Source organism: Corvus cornix, chromosome 5 (genome assembly GCF_000738735.6).
Source record: "Corvus cornix cornix isolate S_Up_H32 chromosome 5, ASM73873v5, whole genome shotgun sequence".
NCBI lineage: Eukaryota > Metazoa > Chordata > Aves > Passeriformes > Corvidae > Corvus > Corvus cornix.
The window spans coordinates 41,310,329-41,333,614 of NC_046335.1; the positions used below are offsets into that span (position 1 = coordinate 41,310,329).

A 23,286-nucleotide genomic window follows, 5' to 3' on the forward strand; every position below is an offset into this window, starting at 1 on the left:
CTATGCTGTCAATGAAACTAGAACAGACACTGAGCTTTTCTCTCTCTCTCTCTCTCTGTGTGTGTGTGTGTGTGTGTGTGTGTTTGCACAGACCATTCCCCAGATAGCTGAGTGTGTGTGTGTGAGTGTGTGTGTGTGTATGTTTGCACAGACCATTCCCCAGATAGCTGAGCTCCACAAGCAGATAAAAAACAGCAGAGGAATTCCCAAGGAAAGGCGTCAGGTCTTGTGTTTGCTGCTGCTGGAGCTGCAGGGGGCTTGGGAGTTAGGGAGGCAGCCAGCACAAAGCCGTGGGGGAAAATGTACTGAGCTTCCTGACATCATAAATAATAAAAGAAAGAGAGAAAGGGAAAAAAACTCAACCTCTTGGAATGCTTTATTTATTCCTCTGTCTCTACTGACTCTCATAGGTGGTAGTCCATTGCTGCAGACTTTCTGGAACTGCTTTATTTTCAGTTGTGAAAACTATAAATATCATGTCCGTAGCATATGATTTGCCAAGGCTGTGGGACAGGACCCTGTCCCAGCCCATTCTGGACAGGTCTTTCCACCTGCATCCCCCAGAAGTCAGCTGGTTGGAGAAGGCAGGTTCAAAGAGGAGGAAGTGTGTCAGTCACTGGCCTAGACACTGGTCCTGGAACCCAGGGAGCATAAGTTTTGCCAAAATGTTCCCAAGGATCAAAGCAAAGAGAGCTGAGATAGACAACATCAAGCTTTGGTAAGCTTTACAGGGAGCTCCTCAAAAGTCAGAGGGAACAATATTAGAGAAAGCAATAAATCTGAATTCACAGTAGGGAGAAAGTGGCAGGTAACTCCACTGCCTTCAGCCAAGGTCTGCCTACAAGCCCTCTGTACCACCTGGGCAATTCTCTTCTCAAATCCCTTTCATAGCTCATCTCCCCAAGCTTAAATCTGGGCCTCGTGCCTGAGGGTGACAGCTACATTTCATCCTTCTAGTTTCATCCCAGTCACCTCAGTGCAGCCTTTCAGCTGCAAGAGTGAGAGGTGGGCAAGGGCTTGTACACAGTACAGCTTCTCACAAGCCCTTTCATGGGCTTTTGGCTGTGAAGATGTGACAGAGCTGTTCACAGAAGGGCTAAACTGTAAATATACAGCAAATTAGCGGAAGGATTTTGTAACAAGAGATGAGTGCTGGAAAAAATGGCTGTTGCCAAAGACATGGGCTAAGATGCCTAAGCTGGCATTAATGACCCTGGCTATGACATTGCCAGGGAAAAGCTCCCAGCAGGGACATCACTAAATGGTGCAGCTGTTTCCCAGAAGGACTGATCCTGGCCTGGTAACATTTGAAAATAGACTAATGTGAAATTTCAAAAAAAGATGAGACACTTGATGTGCCTTTGGCTTGGTAAGGAGAGCATGGATAGAAAATACCACAGTGCCACTTCCCACACATTTAGGAACTGAGCATGGTGGCTCAAGGTTAAAACCTGCAGTAGGGCTACCATGCTTTTTGCCCAAAGATCCCAGCCAGAAATGTGTCCAGGTGTGACACTTGGTTGTGCACTATATGCCAGGTGGCCAGTTGCTCACACAAATCCCTCTTTTTCTCTCCTGGTGACAGAAATGCAGAGCAGTGGCATCAGATAAGGGAGAGCCATGGGTCCCCATGGCATAGCATCACTCTTGCTAATGAAGGGGACACCACTGTCACTGGAGGCAGGAGGTGTGCAGGAGAGGACACACATAGTGCCTGCGCCTGAGGAGGCATCTGCCCCGTGACAAAGCTCAAAGGTGGTTTTACTGTAGCTGCTAAGCCTCAGAAAGGAACCAGTTCACTGGTTCAGTGGTTGAAACCTCCTCCTCCTGCATTGCCATACTGCTCTCATCTGTCACGTCTCATTAATTACTGATTATTGAGGGCAGTCAGGCAGGAACAGCCCCCCAGACTGCTGTCACACTCCTCTCATTTCCCTCTGCCCTGCAAGCAGGGGGTGCTGCTCCCGCAGGTGTCTCATACTGTCCTTTTCCACGGCACTGAGCCCCGTTCACGGCCTCCTTGCCAAAAGCAGGGCAAGTCCTGGCAGAAGGCTGTGGGGGCAACTGGGGGTGTCAGCCAGGAGCACCTCTGCTGACACACCACCACTGCCTGAGGATGCAGGAGCAGAAAACAGACCCCACCGAGCACCACATGTGGCTGCTGCGTACTCCCGGTTTTCTACTCGCTGTAATTCAGCAGGGGAGCACAGATGGGCTGGTGACAGGGGACCTGCATGGTGCAGGGAGCAGATGGGTACCTCTCAGAGACCTTTCCTGTGGCCAGGACCAAGGAATGTAGTGCTCCATGATGTTCAGTTCTGATGTGGCTGTTGGGAGGTTGAAGGAGGGCCTTGCTGGGGTGTGTGCACGTGAGTGTGCAGGGCTCATCCTCCCACCTGAGTCTCTGAGAGGGAGCAGGAGCTGAGAGAGCTTGCCCATCTGTGCTGGGCAAAATTGGTCAAAAGATTTACATCTGTTTCCTCCTCTGTCTCCCTGCCCCCTACCCCTGGTCAAACCTGCCCCCCTCTTCCCTCCCTTACCTCCCACCCAAACAGGTAAGGAAAGCAGTTTGGGAGAGCCTGACTTGCAGCCAAGCTCCGACCCTTCAGCAATGGACAGCAGCTACCTCAGCGTGAAGGAGGCCGGGGTGAAAGTGCCCCAGGACAGGGCCAGCACAGACCTCCCCAGCCCCATGGACAAGGCCGACTCAGAGAGCAACAAGGGCAAAAAGCGGAGGAACCGCACCACCTTCACAAGTTACCAGCTGGAGGAGCTGGAGAAGGTCTTCCAGAAGACCCACTATCCTGATGTCTATGCCAGGGAGCAGCTAGCCATGAGGACAGACCTCACCGAGGCTCGTGTACAGGTATGGGGGGAAAGCCTGGGGCTGGGTGAGGGGTGGATGAGTCACAGAAAACCTCCAAGGTTCCCTTGCAGCCCCACCATAAGGTGCAGGCAGCCAAGCCCTAATCAGAGCCTGTGGCCCAGGGAAAGGACAAGGAGGTACATCCACATCTGGCACTAGTGTCAGCTCCTTTATTCGGCCTGGTGTCCTGCAATTCAATGTTCAAAGAGACACCTCTTGCCCTTGAGCTAACGGGACAGCAGGCGGGTAAGCCTCACCGCCACCCTGAACAAAGCTTGCACAAAACCTGCTCTCTTCAGGAGACTTGCAGGGAACACAGGTTCATTAGCATGAGCAGGAGCAAGCTTTTCCACAGGATGGGCTTGTTCTGGCAGATGAGGATGCAGAGGTGATCGGGAGTTCAGTACCAGAGACCATGAGGCGATACAACAGAGGCAGCTTGTGTTGCCTGCTTGGCAGGCGCTGAGGCTGCATGAAAGCTGGAGATCTAGAGGCAAAAGGTGCACCCACCATCTTGGGAGGAGCAGGAGAGTCAAACAGCCACACTGTTGAGAGTCTCAATCACCTCCACGCACACAGGGGCCAGCTCTCATGAACTAGCTCCCTTGAACTAACCTGGGGGGCCAGCAGAGCCGAAATCCACTTCAGAGAAGGGAATGATTCTCTGACTACTGCTTTTTCCTCTGAGTCAAGGTTAAACAGGAGGCCTGTCAGGGCTCAGAAGCATGTTCAAAAAGGAGCATCACTGCATGAAGCAGACATCCACAGCTCACGCCTTGGTGGCCAGCTCTTTCTCCAGCACAGCTAATCCTGTGGCTTCCGTCTGCAGGCATTTGGCAGCTCACCACCCCCAGAACCTGCATTAGCATCAAGAATAATTGGCCCATGGAGACACCTGATTCTCTCTTGTACCAGGAATATTCTCAGCTCCCAGGCAGCCTCTGCTTTAACCTTTACAAGTAGTTGTCACAAATAAGGCCCACATCCATGCTTAAGTCCATTTCCGTTTGTGCATTTACTTCTGGATTCAACCAGAAGCAGGATTTTTCTTGTCTGCTTGCCTAAATGGGTTTGCAGGGCTGGTGTGTTCTTCTTCCCCACAGCTGTTTCTCTTCAGGCTGGCCATGGCTACGTTTCAGCAGGCAGCAGTGCAATTCCCATTGGTCCTGAGCATAGCATGCTGAGTACGGCAGCATGGGCAGAGCAAGGCAGTGCTACAAATATCAGCTCTTTACTTGTGCCACTGGACAAAGCTCTTGATTTCCCAGGAACACACCACAAGTGCTAATGGGGTCTCCTGGGAGGCCAGGCATAGCATCGGGTTACTGGCTGCACTGTGCATGAAATTCCTTTTGCTCAGGAATGAGAATGAGGTGCTGGAGGGTGGTGAGCTCCTCCTGCTCGCTTCTGAGCCAGGGTTTGCAGCTACTGTGTCGTCCCAGGCAGTGTGCAGGGCTGGCCATCAGAGCCAGGGTAGGTGAGGCAGATGCAATCTACAAGTTCCTTACACATGACCCTTCATTTTGGGGTTTTTCCCCACTTTACCACTGGATGACACTTCAGCTGAGGGCAGAAGCAACTCCCTAGGTAGCCAGGAGAATATTTGGCAAAGACGGGCTTCAGCTTGCTCTGAGATAAGTGTGCCTACTGCCTGTTGCCACAGGGAGCCAAGAACAGCCTCCCTGCTCTTGCAACTGCCAGTGCACACCTCTCACTCGGGATGGTGATGACAGGGTTCATGTAACAGAGCAGCTGAAGGGCTAGTCTAAGTGGCCTGGCTGCTCGAGCACTTAGCCCTTGGTGAAAGGGGCAAGCACTTGCATTTCAGTCATTCCCCGGCTCTGCCGGGAAGGACCCGGTGACTTGGGCCATGGCCAGCGATGAAGGACTGCCGTGCTGTCGGTAGCAATGCAGACTCCTGTCACTAGAGAGCGAGAACCAGCAGCCTTGTGCCCAGTGCAGTGGGTGCTGGCTGCCAGGCTCAGGGGCTCTCACACCTGTTCCCAGGGGCCTGGGGCTGCTGGCTAGCGAGCTGCTTAGCCCTGGCATGGCAGTGGCAGCCCCGAGGAGGTGTGGAAGTGCAGTCTGAGGTGGCACAGGGCTCTTCTGCTGATGGCATAGGGCCGTGCTTCCCGTGAGGGAGGCTTTTGGAATCAAAGCCCTAGCGAATCACCCTAGTGCCTGTCTCCAGCTCTGGGTTGTGCTACAGCTTGTTTAGGCTTGACTTTTGTCTCCCAACTCCGGGGCGGTTCTGCTCTGTGGAGGTCTTCCAACACCAGCAGTGTGGCATCAAGGGCCATTAGCTCACATCCCAAGAGTGGGTACGGGCATGGGGCTGCAGCTCAGGAGACTGATGGCAAAGCAAACACCTGCTGCAAGGACCAAGAACCAAGGGCTACAGGGTGGAAATCACAAATTAGCTGCAAGCCCCTCACTACTTTTCCCCTGCAAGCCAAATAGCTGCCAGGTACTCAGACACCCTCTGCCATGTAAGCAGTAAGCTGCTGCGGGGGGTTTGGGCACATGCTTACTGCATCCCCATGGGCTTTGAGGGAAGCACAGTAGTCCCTCTCCCAAGAAAAATATGGTCATCTAAGGGATAATCCTTCCCTGGAATGATTTCTTGGAGGTCAGTTTCAGCTGCCTGCAAGGCTGAACTAAGAAAAGCAAGGTGGCAGAAAGGTGGGGCACACAGCAGGTTTAAGGTGTGATGCTCCCTCCCACAGCTTTTGGCTGGAGGTCATCCCCTCTGGCCAGGCTTGGTTTCCTGGGGAACACAACCAGCTGCACTGCAGGCAGGAGCAGATGTGGAGCCCAGACAGGCAAGCGGCAGCTCTGATTTTTCCATCCCTTTCCCAAGCTCACGCTACATTAGTGAAGTAGCTGCCTGAGTTCTCGGTGCCTGGAGAAGAGCCCATGCCAGCAGCATACATGGGGTGGACCATGCAGTCTGTGAAGCAGTGGCATTCCATAGCCTGGCCCCTCTCCTGCTCCAGTTTCCTGCCTGCCCCAGTTTCCAGCCATCTGTACTGGTGTCTGACACTGTCAAAGCTAATTCCCCCTGTGATGCAATGCAACATTTTCTTGTCTAACCCCCACAACCTTGCCCCTTGATTCCATGTACTATTAAGTTACTGCACATCCCTGTTTTCCAAAGTGGGAGCCATGCATAAGCCCTGTGAAGAGGCAGAGCCACACAGCCAGGAAGAGGCTGCTATGGCTCAGCCACAAACCTGCAAGGGTGCACAGGGGTGCTGTGTTCATGTAGGTCCTACACAACGTATATCCCCTTTCTTTCTTCTCCTCTTCCATGTCTGTGGCTGCAGAGCCCCAGAAAGAACTTCTGCTTGGTGTCAGCAACTGCTTGAGCTTCTTCCAGCTCATCCAGGTCTGCAGCAGATGTCTGAGGCAGTAGCAGTAGAAAAACAAGGTAGACGTGTATTCACACATGATTCCTTCCTCTTGCATAGAAACACACACACAGGCACATCCCAAGCCTGTGCCAGCCTGGCCCTGGCTGCTTATCTCTCTTGGGTTATCAGTATCTGCCTCCTGGACTGCTCTCTGGGAGAGAAGAAAGGGATGGGGCTGGAAGGAGGCTTCACAGCCAGGGAACAAAACCCCTCAGCCAGTCCCCATCAGAGCCTGCCTTATGATTGCTGGGACTGTTAATGAAATGTTTTTGGTGGTGACCCTGTGATGCGGCGGGGGCTTGAAAGTGAGAGGAAAACGTCAAACTCTGCTGCAGCAAAATCACCGCCTTGGAAAAAAAAGAAAAGAAAAAAAGCAAAGCAAAGCAAGAAGTAATATATCTTGATCCCTTTTCCCCCATAAAACCCTGGGAGGCTGGTGGAAGGAGCGGAAAGACTGAGCTAAGCCTGCAGGAAATTAAACATGAAATGAAAACAAGCTCAAGTTATTCAATTCTCTCATCCCAGGCTCCAATTTCCCATTCCAGGCCACTGATAAAATGGTGTCCAGTTTCAGCACTCAAAGATGAATTCTGGCTCTGTTCTTGCAGTCTGAAAAGCAAAGGGCTGGTGGCCATCTCTGGCAAGAGGGGAGATGGCCTGGCCTTTCACAGAGGGATGGCGTCCTGAACACAGACAGATGGAGGCAGAGCAGAGGGAGGAGGGTAGCAGGGCGAGAGGACAGCAATGGGGAGAACGAATGCTGTGAGGCTGCCAGAAGAGAGCAAAAGCACAAGAGGCTTGAATGTGGTGGGCAGCTCTTACTTGCATCAGAGCAGGGGTGTTGAGCACAGGGCATAAGCACAACCCCACAGCTGCCACCAGCCCACCACTACACATGTGCAGAGGTCAGCCTCACCCACCACTGCCATGCTGGGGATAGGAGAGGGGGGAAAACACATTATTCTTTAGCTTACAGGAAGGACAAATGAGTGATGCAGCCCCCAACTCTCCAGACATTGTCAGTGGCCTGGCTGAGGTCCCAGCTGAGCCATCCACCTGTGCGCTGTGCAGGGCACATGGGGCTTGGTGGCAGGGGCAGACTGGCAGTGCCCACTGGATGCAAGGGTAAGCGAGAGAGTGAGCAGGAGCCTCCTTGCTTTGTCTCAGGCCACTTCTGGCTTCTCCACCCCCAACAGCACATCGGCTATGTATGCATATGGGTTTAGGTACCACCTGAATGTTTATGGAGACATGAAACTGTCTCTGCTCTGTAGATTTTTACAGGGCTGACTTGGTACATCGGGGCTTACCAAAGCATTGGCTGCAGGAGTCAGATAGGTGACATTACCGTACACTCCCACTCTAATTGTTAACACTGAGATTCAGCCCACAGCGAGTGCTGGCCCCTGCACGAAGTATCCACCCTGACCCCAGAGGACATGCTGCACCAGCCACTGCAACCTCCGCTGTCACATCCCCACCCCACAACAGCCGCTCTTGACAAGGAGTGACAGGCAATGAAAGGAAAATGAACTTCTGTTTGGGTTTAGATTTGCTTTTTAAAAGCAGGTGTCTTCTAAGACTGTGGAAATACTGAGGATTAGTTGGGGTTTTTTGCTGACATTTTCACATTATACATTGCCATGCCTGTCTTGTTTTCCTGGGAGCACTGTGGAGGTCTGGAGAAACCCAACTGCAAGATACCAAGCAGCCAATAAGGATTTGGACCAGAGGAGGAAGGAGAACTTTAAAAAGTGGTCCAAACCTTGCCACAAGTGCTTCAGAGCTCACCGTCAGCTCTCGGAGTGTCTCTGGTGCCTGTAACACCAACAACTGGACTGAAGACACTCTTCTTCTTCAGTCTAATGCAATGACTTGCCACATCCTCCCAGCCCACCAGCCACATGGCAATTTGGGAACTGCCAGTTTAAGCCACTTTGCTCTATTCAATCCAATGCATAAATGTGTTAGAGCAGAGGCCGAGACGTCACTCTGCTCTGTCAAGGCAGCTCTTGTGCTGTCCTGGGAAACCGAGGGCACAGACCCTGCACTGATGGCTTTGGAGGTCACACTGCAGAGCCACACACTGCTGGGGGGGCCCGAGCTCAGGCGCGCTGCTCAGGCAGGATGCTCAGGCGGGCAAGGCTGCCGGTGCCTTCACCACACAGGGAAGGGCCGCGTATGCCTGGCATATGTTCATCCCGGTCTCGTGCACAGCCAGCACTCTGCACTCTGCTCCCTACCTGTTCTCCACCCCTCTGTGCACAGCGGGGCCTCCTCCGCCTGAGGAGGAACCGGGTCACCACCGCTAACTTTGAATCTGCAGATCAAAGCAGCATGATCCAAGCCAGCCCTGGGACTGGCCTGCAGCTGGGCTGGAGTGGTTGTGCCAAGAAGAGGTAGAAGAAAAACAGAGAGATGCCTGAGGCATCAAACCTGCTCCAGTAGGACGCTCTGCATGTGCAGCGTGTGCCCAGCTGGGATAATGTTAGGACATTTCTGCTGATGCTTTTTGCACCTACTGAAAACACTCACAGGGTTTTTGATTTGGGGTAGGGGGTTGATAGCAGGTTGCTGCTTTGGATATGGCTACTCTGGCCAGCTTGTGGATGGCCCATGCCAGTGGCATTGCCATGGCTGTGGGGCAGGGCACTAAATCCTATGCTATCCACAGCCCCCATGGGGAGCACATGCCTGGCAGCTGCATTATTGGCTCCCTGCCCCAAGCAGACCACAGTGCACGGCCAGACCCTCAGCTGCCTACTCATACCACAGGCCTGGCTGTGAGAGACCAGCACCAGGCTGCCTACATGGTGGAAGGTGGAAACTGAAGCAGGAGAGCCTGAAACAACTCTTCCAGCACAAGCAGGAAGGTCAGCTCAGACCAGAAACCCAGGCCCCTTATCTCTCCCAGTAGCAGCTTCTAACTGCACTGATTCAGGCTACAGGTGCCATGGCTCTCCTGCCCCTGCAAAAGTTGTCCTGCCATCCCACCTGTGCCAAGCACCTAGCTTGCCCTGCTGTCATCCAAAGACACGAGCTTCCTACCTGGCATCTGCTTCCCCTGGGTGCCTCGCAAGCAGCGAAGCTGCCCCACGGCCAGGCGTGGGAAGGGCCAAGCTGCTTGTCAGCAGTACCCCCTCTGCCCCCCACTGCAAGTCACCGTGTAAAACTCGAAGCAGAGCCGAGAGCCTCTAGGACTGCTCCTTTCATGCACTGGCGTGACCTGCACAACCCAGCCCCTGGTGATCACCCTCATCTCTCAGTGCCTTCAAAGCAGCTCTTGATTGATGTGTTTCCCTGACTCACGAGCTCCAAGAGGCTTTGAAGACACTGGGCCAGGCTCTGATCTCTCTTACGCTGATGCAAATCAGGAGCAATGGTGCTGACAACAGTGCAATAATCCACACTGATGTCAAGCCAGTAAAAATAAGAGCAGAAACAGAGTTTTGGTCTTTGCCTTGAAGGGATTTGAGCAGCCTGGTGAAGCAAAGAGTTGCAAACCCTGCAAAGAATACTCAGTGTAAAGCAAAGGATGCTGTAGAAGGGCACCTGTCCTTTCCTGCAGCTAAGGAGGGAAGGGGTGTCCAGCTTTTTATTTCTTGTTGCGGTTAAGAGAAATGAGAGAGCTTGGTGAGAAATGCAAGCTGCCATCAATGGCATCATCATAGCCAGGATTAGGCTTGGGGAAAGCCCCGTCACTGCTGTTTCCAGCCTGGCAGCAGCACACATGGATGTATTCACATGCCTTGTCTGAGACTGGCTGACAGTGGGAGAGCTCCAGGCAGAGCCTGGGTAACACAGATCTAGGGGTGAGAGGAAGATGGGCTATCCCAGGGAAAATCAGGCTGTGGGAGGCAGAAGCTGGGAATGTCCCCAGAGAGGCAGCGCACCAGAAGATGGGCATCCCCTTTCGCTTGGAGTGCACCCTTTCCAGCAGCACAGGTTGGCCCCAGACCCTCGAGAGAAGCAGGGAAGGACTGTGTCTCCCCTGCAGAGCACTCCACAGATGGAGCAGTGCCCATCTCCACGCCATACAAAACCACCCACCTGGTGAGGCCCTGCCCTCTGGTGGGCTCCTCAGGGCTGCCGGGCTACAAGCCACTTGGTACATTTACACCATGCCCTCCCTACGCTGCTGTCCTGCCCTCCATCCCACAGTTTCTGCCCCTCTCCTGGAAACAGCTCATCCCTACCAGGCTCCCCTTGCTCACAGCCCTGCTGTCGCCTCTCCCCAGGTGTGGTTTCAGAACCGGCGAGCGAAATGGCGCAAGCGGGAGCGGTTCGGTCAGATGCAGCAGGTCCGGACCCACTTCTCCACCGCCTATGAGCTGCCCCTGCTCACCCGTGCTGAGAACTATGCCCAGGTGAGTGCATTCCCCTGTCTGGGAACAGGGCTTGCTGGACACCCTGCCTCTGGTCCCAGTCCTCCCCAAGTCATGCTTCACTTCTCAGGTACATCCACCCACCCTTAGGCAAGGCTGCAAGGACATCGGGATATTGTCAGGCACTGAAAGGCTGGCAGTGTTTTAGGCAGGTGTCCTGCTTGGCTCCCTCATGCCTTGGCCCAGAGCAGCCATCTTTAAAGCAGGTACCAAGCCCAGCGCTGTGTGACATAGAGCAGCACCCTTGGGCACAGGTCGCCCTGCCCAGCACATCCTATCACATGTGCTGCTGCCCACCAACTTTCCGCTGCTTTGAAAAAGATCCAAAAGGCTAATTCATGCCTAAAGAAGAACAGAGAAAGAGAGGCTTCCTGTTACCATGTCTGGTTTCCATGCCCCTTGGGCATAGTGGTTGGATAAAAGCATTTTTCCCCTGGCAAATTCCCACAGCCGTCTCCCAGTGATGGGCTGTGGTACCCACAGCACACTTGGTGACATCTGGTGATGCTTCCCAAGGGAGTTGCAGATTTATGCTCCAAAGGAAGGGAGGGAGCAACCTGGTTGGGGTACCTGGGGCTGCTTCTGAGTCCTGTTGAAACTGTTCCTGCCCTGACCCCAGAAGCAAGTCACAGGGCTGCCTCCTCTCCTTAGCTTCCTGTCTTGGAAAACCTGTCAGCACAATAGCCTCCTAAACACTGGGCCAGCCCCAGTTTCACAAAACTTCAGATGATGCCAGGCAGACCGGGGTTTGCTAGCTCCAGGGCTAGGCTGTGCCCCAGAAAGCACTCCCTCCATCCTGCACTCCTCTTCCCACCACCCAGAATTTGCCCAAGGGCACAATTCTGCAAGCATGATGCCCTGAATCTGACTGTCCTCACAGATCTGCTGGAAGTCCTCCCTCCCTGACACCCTGTCTGTCAGCTGCTTCCCCAGCCAGCGCTGCACCAATGCTACCCCGCAGCCAAGCCGGGAGCGTTTGACCTCTCTCCTGCTTGGCATCTCCCATAAACTGAACAAGAAGCCCTTTTGAAACAGCTGAGATGCCAAAACAGCTTTCCAAGCAGAGAACACTCTCAGCAGCCTTTTCAGCATGTCCTTCTCTTGCCTTTGTAACTTACATTGCTCTCTCCCTCCATACTGCCCTCCTCTCCCCGCACAAGAGATCAAAAATTTGAAAAGCAGTTTGCAGGAGGTAAGAGATCAGAGAGGGCCCAAGGGAGAGCAGTGGAAAGGGGCAGTGGGATGAAGGGCCCTTTGCTCTCTTGCTCCAGCCAGTTGCTCACCTCCTCCCCACTTTCAACTTGCAAGCCCATGTGCGCCCTCCTGCAGCACACCTATTCCCACCGGCAAACACTGAGCCCTCCTCTCTTCTTCTGCAATGTCGTTTTATGAGTGACACTGCAGGATCCCAGACGGTCTCTCGAGGTGGCCTTGCAGGGCTCTGCTCTGCAGCAGGGTGGGTGATGCTGCCTCGACGGGCATTGCTGGGGGAGAGGGGCAATGAAGCTGCCTGTGCTGGGGGCTGTGGGCAGCTCAGCTCCGACAGGCATGTCTGTGCAGTTATAAAATAGCCCCTGCCTAGGCAAAGCTGCCGGGAGCTGGAGAAGGAAGGCGGATCAGCAGCCTCACAGCAACCCATTCTGCCTGATCCCTCTGTAATGAGTGGGACCACAGAAACACCATGGATGACACAGAGTTTCCTGTGCTGAGAAAAGTGCTCATGGTATAAAAAAAGTGAGAGAAGTGTCTGGGAGAGGAATAGATGAACAGGTGCTGTGGCAGAGGAGGAGCACAATCCTCCTCCCTGTGAGTTACCCTGCTGCACTCCCTGCCCCTGTCCAGGCTGGCATAAAGGTTTTGGAGTGGATTTGCTGGCTGTGCAGCTGGCAGGGGCCGGCAAACTCCATGCCCATCTCCCTAGCTGCCCCTCCACTAGGCTGCCCTGCCAGGCTGGGGCTGGACACACTCCATTCCCCCAGGCCAGCTGCCCAACGTGCCCTGCACGGGCAGCCCTGACGCTTCTTTTCCCACCCCCAGATCCAGAACCCCTCCTGGATTGGCAACATGGAAGCCGCCTCCCCTGTGCCTGCCTGCGTCGTCCCCTGCGAGACGGTGCCCTCCTGCATGTCCCCCATGCTCACCCCCATGCGGCCGGCGGCGTCTCCGAGTTCCTTGGAGTCTCCGCGCCCGGCAGCCACGTGGGACAGACTCACATGGGTGGCCTCTTCGGCACAGCCGGGATGAGCCCCAGCCTCAATGGCTACGAGCTGAACAGCGAGCCGGACCGCAAGACCTCCAGCATCGCTGCCCTGAGGATGAAAGCAAAGGAGCACAGCGCCGCGATCTCCTGGGCGACATGACAGGGCTGCAGCCCAGTGCCCGCGAGACACGGAGAGAGCGCATGGGGACAGCCCAAAACATCCATCCGCTTGGACTCCAGACAGCAGTTGCCTCCTCGGGGATCTGAATGCAGCACTTTTAGCTACCCTAGGCATATAAAGTACATATGTTAATGTAAGTGGAGTGTTTCCAGCATGAACGTGGCAGCTCCCGGCTTCCTGGGATCAGGCAGGGAGAGGGAGGCTGTGGAGCAGCACCTCTTCCATCAAGATCTGGGATGGGATGCATCCCTTCTCACTGCCACCTCCCCAATAACCTGGGCATTTTTTCTTCCTGCTATTTTTTCTGACACCAGATCTGCCTTGCCAAAGAGCAAGAGCCCACCGGCCTTTCAGCAGCTTGTCCCATCCCACACCTGCCCCCACACGCACTCACACGCACACATTCTGCCCTGGGCAGGGCACTGGATGGGGACTCTGGCACCAGCAAAGAGACATTTCTCACACTGCTAACATCGTTTTAGCAGGAGCTGCAACTTCCCACAGCTGAGCGGGGACCAAGGCTAGGAAGATAACCAAAGCTAGAGAAAAAGGCAACATTAGCCCACCCTTCTACCTTGCTCCCTCTCCATCTCGTACTCCGAGGTGAAGCACAGAGAGGCCTGTGAAGGGGATGCCCCTCTGCCCACCATGGCTCGTTGTTATCACACTGAGAGTCTTTGCCAGCCCTCTGGTGATCCAGACTGACATACACCCCAGCAGACAAAAGCTTCCCAGCATGGCTCACTGCCCCAGGGAGTGCCTGGGCTTTGCTTTCCCTCGTCATGGTCTATATTGAGGCTCACAAGCATGGTGGTACAGGAAAAGGTTTCCTCTGGCTTTCACTGGGTCGGGAATTACTAACCTCAATTTAGAGACAGCAGCTCTGGCAGGAAAGCACAATTGCTATGTAAATCCACAAGTCCCCAGAAAGACTGCTCTAAGAAAGAGCTCAAGCCCTCGCACACAGCCACAGCGGCACAAGGCCACCAGATTCCTCATACACTTCATTGTGGGGTCAGACATGTGCAATGACAGGCTCCCCTCAGCCCTCCACCCCAGTGCCCTGTTCCACACAATGGCTGTGAGCATCTCTGCACAGGGGACAGCAAAGGGAACAGGCTGGGAAGGGGCTCAAGGGAGGATGAGGTGATGCTGCCCATCTCCAGCCACCTCAGATCCTCTTCACTTTGCAGAGGAAACAGGAGAGACCAAAACTTCCCTGGTTTGTCCAAACCAATGTGCCTCTCTGCTTTTCCCTCCCAGTGCTCTTACCTGCACAGAGCTGTTAAATAAGATCTCCTTTTCAAGGCTAAACATATTACAAGTTTCTCAATGATCATAGTGCTTGGAATAACTTTGGAACATCCTTTTACCCTGCTGAAATAGCGCCAAGGAGAAGCTGGAAGCCAGCTGAGCACTACCACCCACACAGTGTGGCTATGCAGGCTGGGCTTGAGCTGGGGTAGCCATCTGAGATTCGCAAGGGAGCTATGGGATACTACTCCCATAAAAACTGGTTTGTCACCCTGCCCTCTTTCCTCATGCTCAGCGTTAGGTGATCTTGTAGTTTAAGGTACAGGAATATCTAGTGGTCTTGGAAAAGATTCCAAATAAGCTACAATCAAATGTCAGGCTTCAGGTTAATGAGCCATACAAGTATTTCCATAGTGCCTAGACTGTCATACATGACCTTAATGATACACCATTGCTAGGTCAAAAATACTATATTTACTGGAATAAGAAAACACCAGTAGTACTCTTTCTTTTCTCTCCTCAGAAATGCTAAGAGATGCCTTCCCTGCTACGCACGGGGAGCCAGCATGCATTTCACTACACCATCTGCATAAGCAGGGCCTCTCCCATCACAAGCAGCCAGGATTTACATCCCAGCCTAAACATTCAGCTGAGGCCTCGGGCATGGTAGCTTAGATGCTGAAAGTGATGCTGATCACTGAACCAGGCAGGATCATGCTGACCAGTTGGAGGTGTATACCCCACTGGGTACCCCAGAAGCCACTGAGCTTCCCAACCACTGAGGGACTGGTGGCAGGAGGCAATTTGTCTATCAGATTTTGTGCAGGCAGCTGAGCACAACATTGAGAGCCTTTTCCCAGGTACACTGGGGATCTTGATGCTTCCCACTGTCAGCAGGCAATCTGTGGAGGGCTGCTGCCTGAACAGACCAGTACCATTGCTGACAAGGCAAACTAGCAACAAGCAGAGCTGAGGAGAGGGCAGTGGGGCAGGCAGGCATATGGGGACAGGTCTCACTTAGCCTCCAAGTTCTGAAGGCAGCTCCAGTGGAGGGCTGTATCTATTCAAGAGCTTAGCTGCATTCCCTACTGAAGTTAAAGGGTAGCTTTTCCTCACAGCTTCCACAGGGCCAGTATTTCATCTGAGCTGTTTAACAGCCCAGTGGATTAAGTGCTGTATCCCTGTCTTGTTAGAGAGAGAGAGGAGAGTCTCCTGGCAGCAGACTTGGCATTTAGAGAAGCTTGGCCCCCACTTTCTCTCACCTTAAAATTCATGTGGAAAGCACATGTTGGACTCAGTCTAATTTAAACACCACTGCGTGTGCCCAGCCCTCAGCCTGCCTGAAAACACCATGAGGCAAGGGAATGTTGTTCCCTGGACCTCCTTCTGCAGGGCTCCCTTCCCACCTCCAGCTGCAGGCAGCCCCACTGCTCATTGCGCTCTGCCTCTCCTCTCCGGGTGCTGCTGCCATTCTGGCACAGTCCCTTGCACCCACACTTGTGGGTAATGCTGGAAGGAGTGCCCCTCCCAAATCTTCAAAAGCAGTTGTTCTGGTAGTTTTTAAGCTACATGCATATGTATTTACACACATTTTTAAAATTAATTTAAAAGGGTTTTTAAAACTAGCTGTTAAATTAACATGAAAAACTGTATAAATATATATATATACTTGTATATATATATATATGTATCTTAACCTAGCCAGCCTGCAGCTACTGCATTTCTTAAGGGTCACAGGGTCAGTGCTGTTCTTGCAATCTCAAGTTACTACAATGATACCTTTTTTAATTATTATTATTGTTATTTTAATACCTTTCAACTCTATTTATGACTTTCTTCTCTATTTATTTCTTATTTAGTATTTTACTCCTGTCTATACATTGAGTCACAATTCCCTGGCTTGGACTTGCCTTCAAAGCTGCAAGCTTTGTCCCCATCCACCACCAAAATGTCTCAGAAGCGTCAGCCGTCCCAACACCTGCCATGCCCACAGTGGCATCCTCACCCAGCTGCTCCCTCCAGCCTCATGGAGGTAGCAAAATGTTTCTCCCAAGCAGTCCTGGCCCTGGCTATGCAGCAGGTATCCTACAAGGGGGCTGCCTTATGTTGCCCGTGGTTGGGAACCCCAGAGATGTCCCAGAGCTTTAAGACCAGGAGGATGCAAATAGTGAGAGCAGCATGGGTTCCTGGCACTGGCTTAAAAGTGTTTGGGCACCACTCGCTGCCAAGTACTCGCAGGCACTTCTTGCCTACAAGCAGTAGTTAGTGCTTTGGTAGCAATTGCAAACCATTGGGGAACCAGGCTCGGGCTTGCTGGGCCCTGCAGGGTCCAAACTCTAAGGGCTGTGCCTCAACAAGCTCCTGGAGAGGGGCCAGGTCAGCCCCCTGGCACGTCACCTACCGCCAGCAGTGCCGCCCGCCCGCCCGCGCTCGCAGCGGGCTCTCCAGCCAGGCTCCGGCTGCCTCCTCCGGAAGATGCTGCCCGGTTCAGGTCCCACCGCCCCAGCACCTACCTGGGCAGAGCCTACAGGGAGGAAGACCAAGACAGAGAGAAAAAAAGAGAACCACCCTCCCTCTCCTCTAAAGCCCACGGCAGAGCGTGAGCCGGCGTCCATCCCTGCCGGAACGCGCATCCCTGCCGGATCACATGTCCTTGCCGGACCACACCTGGCCCGAGCCGTGAGCGTGGGGAGGGTGCTAGGGAAGGCCACACGCGGTGACAATGTGTCACACGTGAGGTCGCAGAGCTGCAGCACACGTGGCTTCACCTGCCCCATCAGCCGAGGGGACCAGGCGTACCGCGTGTGCTGCCGAGCAGGGCTGCCTGCTGGCTCCCTCCTGCAGTGGAGCTGTTTTGGGGTGGGGAGGCGCGTTCCCCTGATTCCCAGAGTACACTCAGACTGGGCAGCACGTTGTAAAACGCTCTCCAAACAAACTAAGGCAAAAAGGTAGTTTCTTGGAAAAGGATTGAAAAATAATCAAGCAGAGGCAGAGCCCCGTGTTTATTTTGCTGCTCTGACTGACACAGCAAAAAGCAAACAGACCGAGGGAGAAATTAAACCCAAATGGGAAGGGGGTGGAATCGGATGGAAAGTCATTCAGCCCTTTGCAGTTTCCCGAAGGGAGCGGGGAGGAGGCGAGGGAGCAGCCTTATACCCCCTTAACTCTTTGCTGGTAACATGGTTCCCCACTCCCCCACATAGCTAGGTAGGTAGGTAGAGCTAGGACTTTTATACTACTGATTTTGAAGGACAGTTTTCAATGTATAATAATATATCAGTTTAGGTGTGCAGTGTTTGAACGAGAGACTGGGAGAAAGAAAGAAAACAAACCTCAATCAATATTATTGTTTTTTGTTGTAAAATATTGTAACCTTGTATAAACGCTACCTTTTTTTTTTTTTTTCTCTTTAGCTTGATGGCCTGGGGTAGAACATATAAAAAAAATAAAAAGTTTTAAAAATGTTCAGGAAAAAAAAGAATAAAAAAAATCATTTAAAATGTTGCCACGTGAGGTTTGTGCCATGCAATGTTATTGCCTATGCAACCATGTATTACCAGTTCATTACAGTGGAATATTAAAAAAGAACAAACAGTCTTGCAGCTTGATTCTTTTTAACTTTTTTTGAAGTAAGTTATTGCACTTGCAACTATTTTTTTTTTTTTTTTGGGAGGTGAAGGGCTGGAATTTCCAGTCACCAATTTTTGTTTTTCCAGGTTTTGAAAGGAGTGGCATCACTGGGAAGGTCCCTGCTTCCCACCCACCCTGGCCAAGGGGGCACAAACACTGTTGTTGTTGTTTTGGTTTGCAATAAACTCCTTCTCTTCTCTCCTCTCAACTGCAATCTGGCTGGTTTGTTCCTGACTCATGACAGATGAAATGTGATCAGAGGGGCCTCCAAAATCTCACGTTAATTGAAGCTGGCAAAAAATACTAACACTGCCCTTTTGAACTGCTGATGCAGTCCAGAATGGATTAGCCAGGGGTAGATTCACAACAGGTGGCAGCTCACGGGCTGCTGCCTCTCCCAGTACAAAGAGATGGTTAAGAGCCAGCAGCCAGGCACTGGGGCATCCTGCCAGCCGGCTCCCAGCTAACGGGGCCTCTCTGCCTCTGGGAGTGCCTTTGGCATCGCTTGGCATCTGCACTAGCCAGCACAGAGGGCACCCTGGCCACAGGGAAGAGAGCAGGATGGTCTCCTTTGCTTACTGCTCTGGAGCTGCTGCTTCCAGCAGAGCTTAAGCCTCACAGGGCTCCTGCAGGTCTCCCAGCCCTTCTCAGGCAGTCCTTAGTGAGGCAGCAGGTAACCACAGCTGGCACAGGGAGAAGCTGACTTGGCAACAAGAGGCCATAGAACTGGGGACCCTCAGCTCTCCAGCTCCCTGTGCTGTGGCACCACCCCTTTTCCGCAGCACAGTCATGCTTGGGACACCAAGCACAAGGTCTCCTGAAGCCCAAGGAGATGACATCTGGGGCTGGCAGTGTTTCCCATATTCCCACAGGCCATCACACTCCCTCCCCTCCTAACTCCTAACTTTAGCAGAGGTGTCCAAGCCTCATCCACCCTCTCCTCCTCTGTGGCTTTGCAGGGTTTCGCAGAGGTGCCTGCCTGCAGCCAGAAGCCGCTCATTAGGCTGTGGGGCAGACTGAGCCCTCTCAGTTTCACTTGTCCCCACACAAAGGGAAGGGTTTGTCTCGGCCCCAGCAGTTCCTAGAGCACAGCTCTTGTCCCACTGTGCAGGAAATCTGGGTTCTGTGAGGGCCCTTTCTGTTGCTTGCACTCCATCAATAAACTCAGATGCAAACCTGTTTCCTTCTGACTGCACAGACCCACCAGCACTGGGACCAGTAAGAGTTCAAGTCCCTATACCCAGATGCTGGGTGAACTGGGAAGGGCCCTTCTTGTTCTGGCAGAACTGAGAAGGTGCCCAGCGGCTGCCAGCAACCCACCAAGACCCATAGAGTCCCTCTGGCCTTTCCATCAGTTGTCTGGGAGCATCAGCTTGCTTCAGATGGTGCATGGCTGTTTTCTATCTCACAAAGAAATGGATAATGCAGGTGCTGTTGCAAGCTTATCCATTCCTCTCACTTGTAGGAGAAAAATTCCTTCCCTCCCCAAGCACTCAAAGCCAGATTCTCCAGATGTTGGCAGAGTTCAGAGTGTTGAGAGCCTAAAGCCAGTTTCAGTAACATCCTGCTTGTATGGGTTTACATCAGAAATTGCTCCTGGCCTGAATGATGCCAAAGAACTAAAAAGTGGCAGGACCCAGATTAGAAATGTGCATTTTTTTTCTTGAAGCCACACTTTCTTAGAGGAGTTACAGGAGTTATTTAAAACACATGGAAAAATTTCTCTCTGGGAGATGTGGCTACAGCTCCTAGGTTAATGCGTTCCTTCTCTGCTGGAGAATACGACTTTGAGGCAGGGCAAAGTTTGGGCAATTTAAATGAAAAACAATTTTTTTATTCCTGTAAACTAAACAGATTTTCCTTTTTTCTTCCTCTTTTTAAAAGCAGGTTATTAACCTTTAAGCAGATGGATGTTCAATAATCTTCTCATTGGCAAGGAAGGTAACAGCCATGCAAGGTGCATCTACTTACAGCCAGCTGGAGCCCACATGTAAAGGTGTTGCATTTAATCTGAGACAAACAAGTGTTTATTATTTGTGAAAGGATCTTCCACTTTCTCTTGCTTTTCAGTTCGTAACTTACTCACAGGGCAAAGACAGATGCTCTGAGTTAGCAATCTGCTCCTTTTGCTGTAGCCTTGCTGAATTCCTGGATCTCATTTTACGGTCCTTTCTCCTTCAAACCTTTTCCCCTCCCTGTTTGTATGAAGTGTGGCAAAGGAGTTATTGTTCCTGTCAGTCCTCAGCTGAAGGCACCCGGCACTAACTGTGCCCAGCACCCAGCTGAGACCCAGCCCTCGCTTTCAAAGAGAGGTTTCACAAAAGAAGGACCTGTAAGTTTACAAACAGCCAGCCAAGCAGGTGAGAAACAGTGGTTTTCTTGAGTGTATGGCACATATACACATGGACACATGGGAGGGAACACAGCCTGTGGCTTGAGAAGCTCAGGTATCTTTCCAAGGCATTATGAGCTTATCTCTTGGATGAGCATGAGATGTTCACACAGAGCAGCTGCATATCCATAAGTGGCACTTTGCTCAGTCAGTCCCAAGCTTTGGCTTTTAGTTTTACAGGTCCCCATCACTGCACGGAATGGAGGGGAGGGGCTAGAAGAGATAAGCTTCATCCTTAAAAGCACAGGGTGCAACAGAAACCACACCTCATAATGACACATGGAAAACCTCATGTGGGTCCGCATATCCCAAGTTCTTCATGTCTTCATTGGTCAAATGGTCCAGCTTTGACCTTTGTCCAGCCCGCCCTCAGCTGAAATTTAGGTTAAAAATCTAATAGATGTGGCTTAATAATTAGACTGGTATTTTCTTAGTCACAACATCCCCTCTGCGTAAAGTCTGGTACTGAGCACTGATGCAAGTTTATAGACCTAATAAAATCATAACCCAGTTGCCCTGATCTCTGTCCATAGCCACTACAGAGTTGTCATGCTTGTCTGGAGCAGGAGCACTTCCTGTTTATGCAAGTAAACAGGCATTTAGCGTGACTAAAGGAAATTTGAAGGACAATTACTGGATCCTTTTCCAGACAAATGAAGACAGCAAACAGGCAACCTTGCAGGAAGAACCTTTGAGCAGCACTGTTTTCAGTCGGAAAACTCCCTTCGTGCTGCTAGCTCCAAGCCAGTCCACTTAATTGCCTCGATTGTCCCTGTTATCCTTTAATGGGAAACATAACTCACTTTCAAAGCAACCACAAGAAGCTGCAGACAGGGGAATCCTGAAGATCAGCAGAGGTGGGACTGCATTACAGCCATTTCCATCAGGCTGAAATTACACAGAGTGCACCAGGAATGTCTCGAAATGGCTTCAAGCCAGGGCCTGCTGAAGCCTGCTGATTCCTAAAGTCAAGGCTAACAGTCCTCTGCCTTGGTATGAGGAACCCAAAACTCCAAACAAACAACAATTCAGACAAAAGTGTAGCTGCTCTGCTAAATCCCAGGCTTGGGATACCGGTGGTGAATCCCGTTTTTACCCACACATCTCTGAAGGGTACCCGACTGCCTCTCTCTGTTTTCTTATCTGCAGCTGCAGGTAAGAGGCTGATCTTACCCACACAGGAGAACCCTGAAGCTCAATTTCTTGCACTTAGATACAGGAGTGGCAGGCATCATAAAAAGAACTTACACCATCCTACAGGCACTCCCAACAGCATGAGATACAACTTAAGGACCTATGACTCAGTAGTAGAGCAAAAGTGTTCTACCTGAATTTTCTGCTAAGCAAATGCTATCTCTGTCACATGCCAATTTTAGCAAGAGGTTTGAAGTGACCACTTGCTCATGGGATAACTCGCAGATCCTACAAAGTATTGTGTTTGACATTGTGTGGCAGGTTTTGACAGAAATTATTATTTTCAGCCTAAAAATTGAAATGAAAAGGCAGTATAGGTGGAATAGTGGCCAGGATTTGCTCTGCTCTTTCCAGCTCTTCAGGATCAGACTGAAGTTAGCAACTGGACCAACTGGAGGCTCATTTTCTAGCATAGACTTAATCAAACACAAGTTTGCAGAATTTCTCTTTCTTGATTCACGTAAATGAATGAGAATATCCACGACTACAAGAACTACACATAGTTTACATTTTAGTTTACAAAAGAACATACTTTGCAGCAGTCATAGTAAAATTGAAATATGCAAATCTTCAAAAAGAAAAATGAAAAAATTCATACTCACTCTGTCTGATCTCTGGCTAGGGCATTTAATATCCATTTTCTCATTGGCACCATCGATTTTAGTTTTTCTTCCATGTATCATGCTTCAATTGTGAGAGCAGCTTCCATGTAAGAAGGCTGGACAGATTTATGCAGTACCCATTAACCATTCTGAGATCTTTTCTGATCAAAAGATGCTCTACCTGTGAGAAGTACCCAAGGTATCAGACATTTATTATGGAGGGCACTCATACCAAATCTTGGAGGTATATTTACATTAAAATTGCCCACCTGAATCCATTTTCATGTGTCTCAGGATAGCATCTTCCTAGAATGCTCAACACTCACCAATACAGCCTAAAAGCAAAATGAGTCAGAAGTACTGAGCATCACTTAAATCCCACCTACAATTATTTTGACATCTGTGTCTCCAAGGTCCTTGAGTTTAAAAGGCCCTTGAATGGATAATTAACAGGGATAAACTTGTTGCTAGAGTAAAGCATATTTGAACCACACCACCAGAAGCATTATGGATGGCAGGAGGTTCCAGAGCAGGAGCTGGAGATGGAAGGAGAGAGTAATTTGGAACATTAGGGCCTGAATTTTCACATCCTGTAATAAGATGGAGCGGTGAGGAAGGAAAAACTCATGCATTGTAGGAAGAGTTGATGATGCTAAAAATGTATCCTTAGGACTCCCCACGCCTGGCAGGGCAGGCCCTGCAGCACATCCTCCCTTGCTATGCACAAGCATGCTGCAAGGTGTGCCATGCACACGCTGCCCTTTTGGGGCATGATCCACAGGGACTATGCTGCAGTGCTTCTGGAAACAAAAAGCTGCCACCACATTGGATTCCACAATCTCAGTGACTCAGCCAAAGCTCTCTTCTCAAAAGCACAGTTATTTAACATCTGCTGTATCTCTTTGCAAAAAAAAAAAAAAAAATCTGTTCCATATTTCTCCAAGATAAACGCTATTGTCAAATCTTGGCAGAAAATTAAAGTAACAACTACACTCCCCAAAAAGGTGACTGGGATGAATTCATGCAGAGAAAACTTCTGTTTTCAAGACAACCATCAAACTCCAGTTATGGGAAAGACAAAATATTGACAGATCTTTCCAAAGTGCATTGTGGATATTCAAGTTTAACACAGATTTATGTAGTAAAAAAGCTTGCCACTGAAATTCTCC

General features: G+C 51.3%; 1 protein-coding gene across 1 annotated transcript in view; it reads left to right on the forward strand.

Moving 5' to 3' along the window:
* Positions 1 to 18,143, forward strand: part of ALX4 (ALX homeobox 4) — a 44,827-nt gene extending 26,684 nt beyond the window's left edge. The window contains 4 exon segments of the mRNA XM_039552738.1: positions 2,556 to 2,866; positions 10,518 to 10,646; positions 12,702 to 12,789; positions 12,792 to 18,143. Of these exon segments, the coding sequence (XP_039408672.1) occupies positions 2,556 to 2,866; positions 10,518 to 10,646; positions 12,702 to 12,789; positions 12,792 to 13,024 (761 nt within the window). The 3' untranslated portion in view covers positions 13,025 to 18,143.
* The last annotated feature ends 5,143 nt before the right edge of the window (positions 18,144 to 23,286 follow it).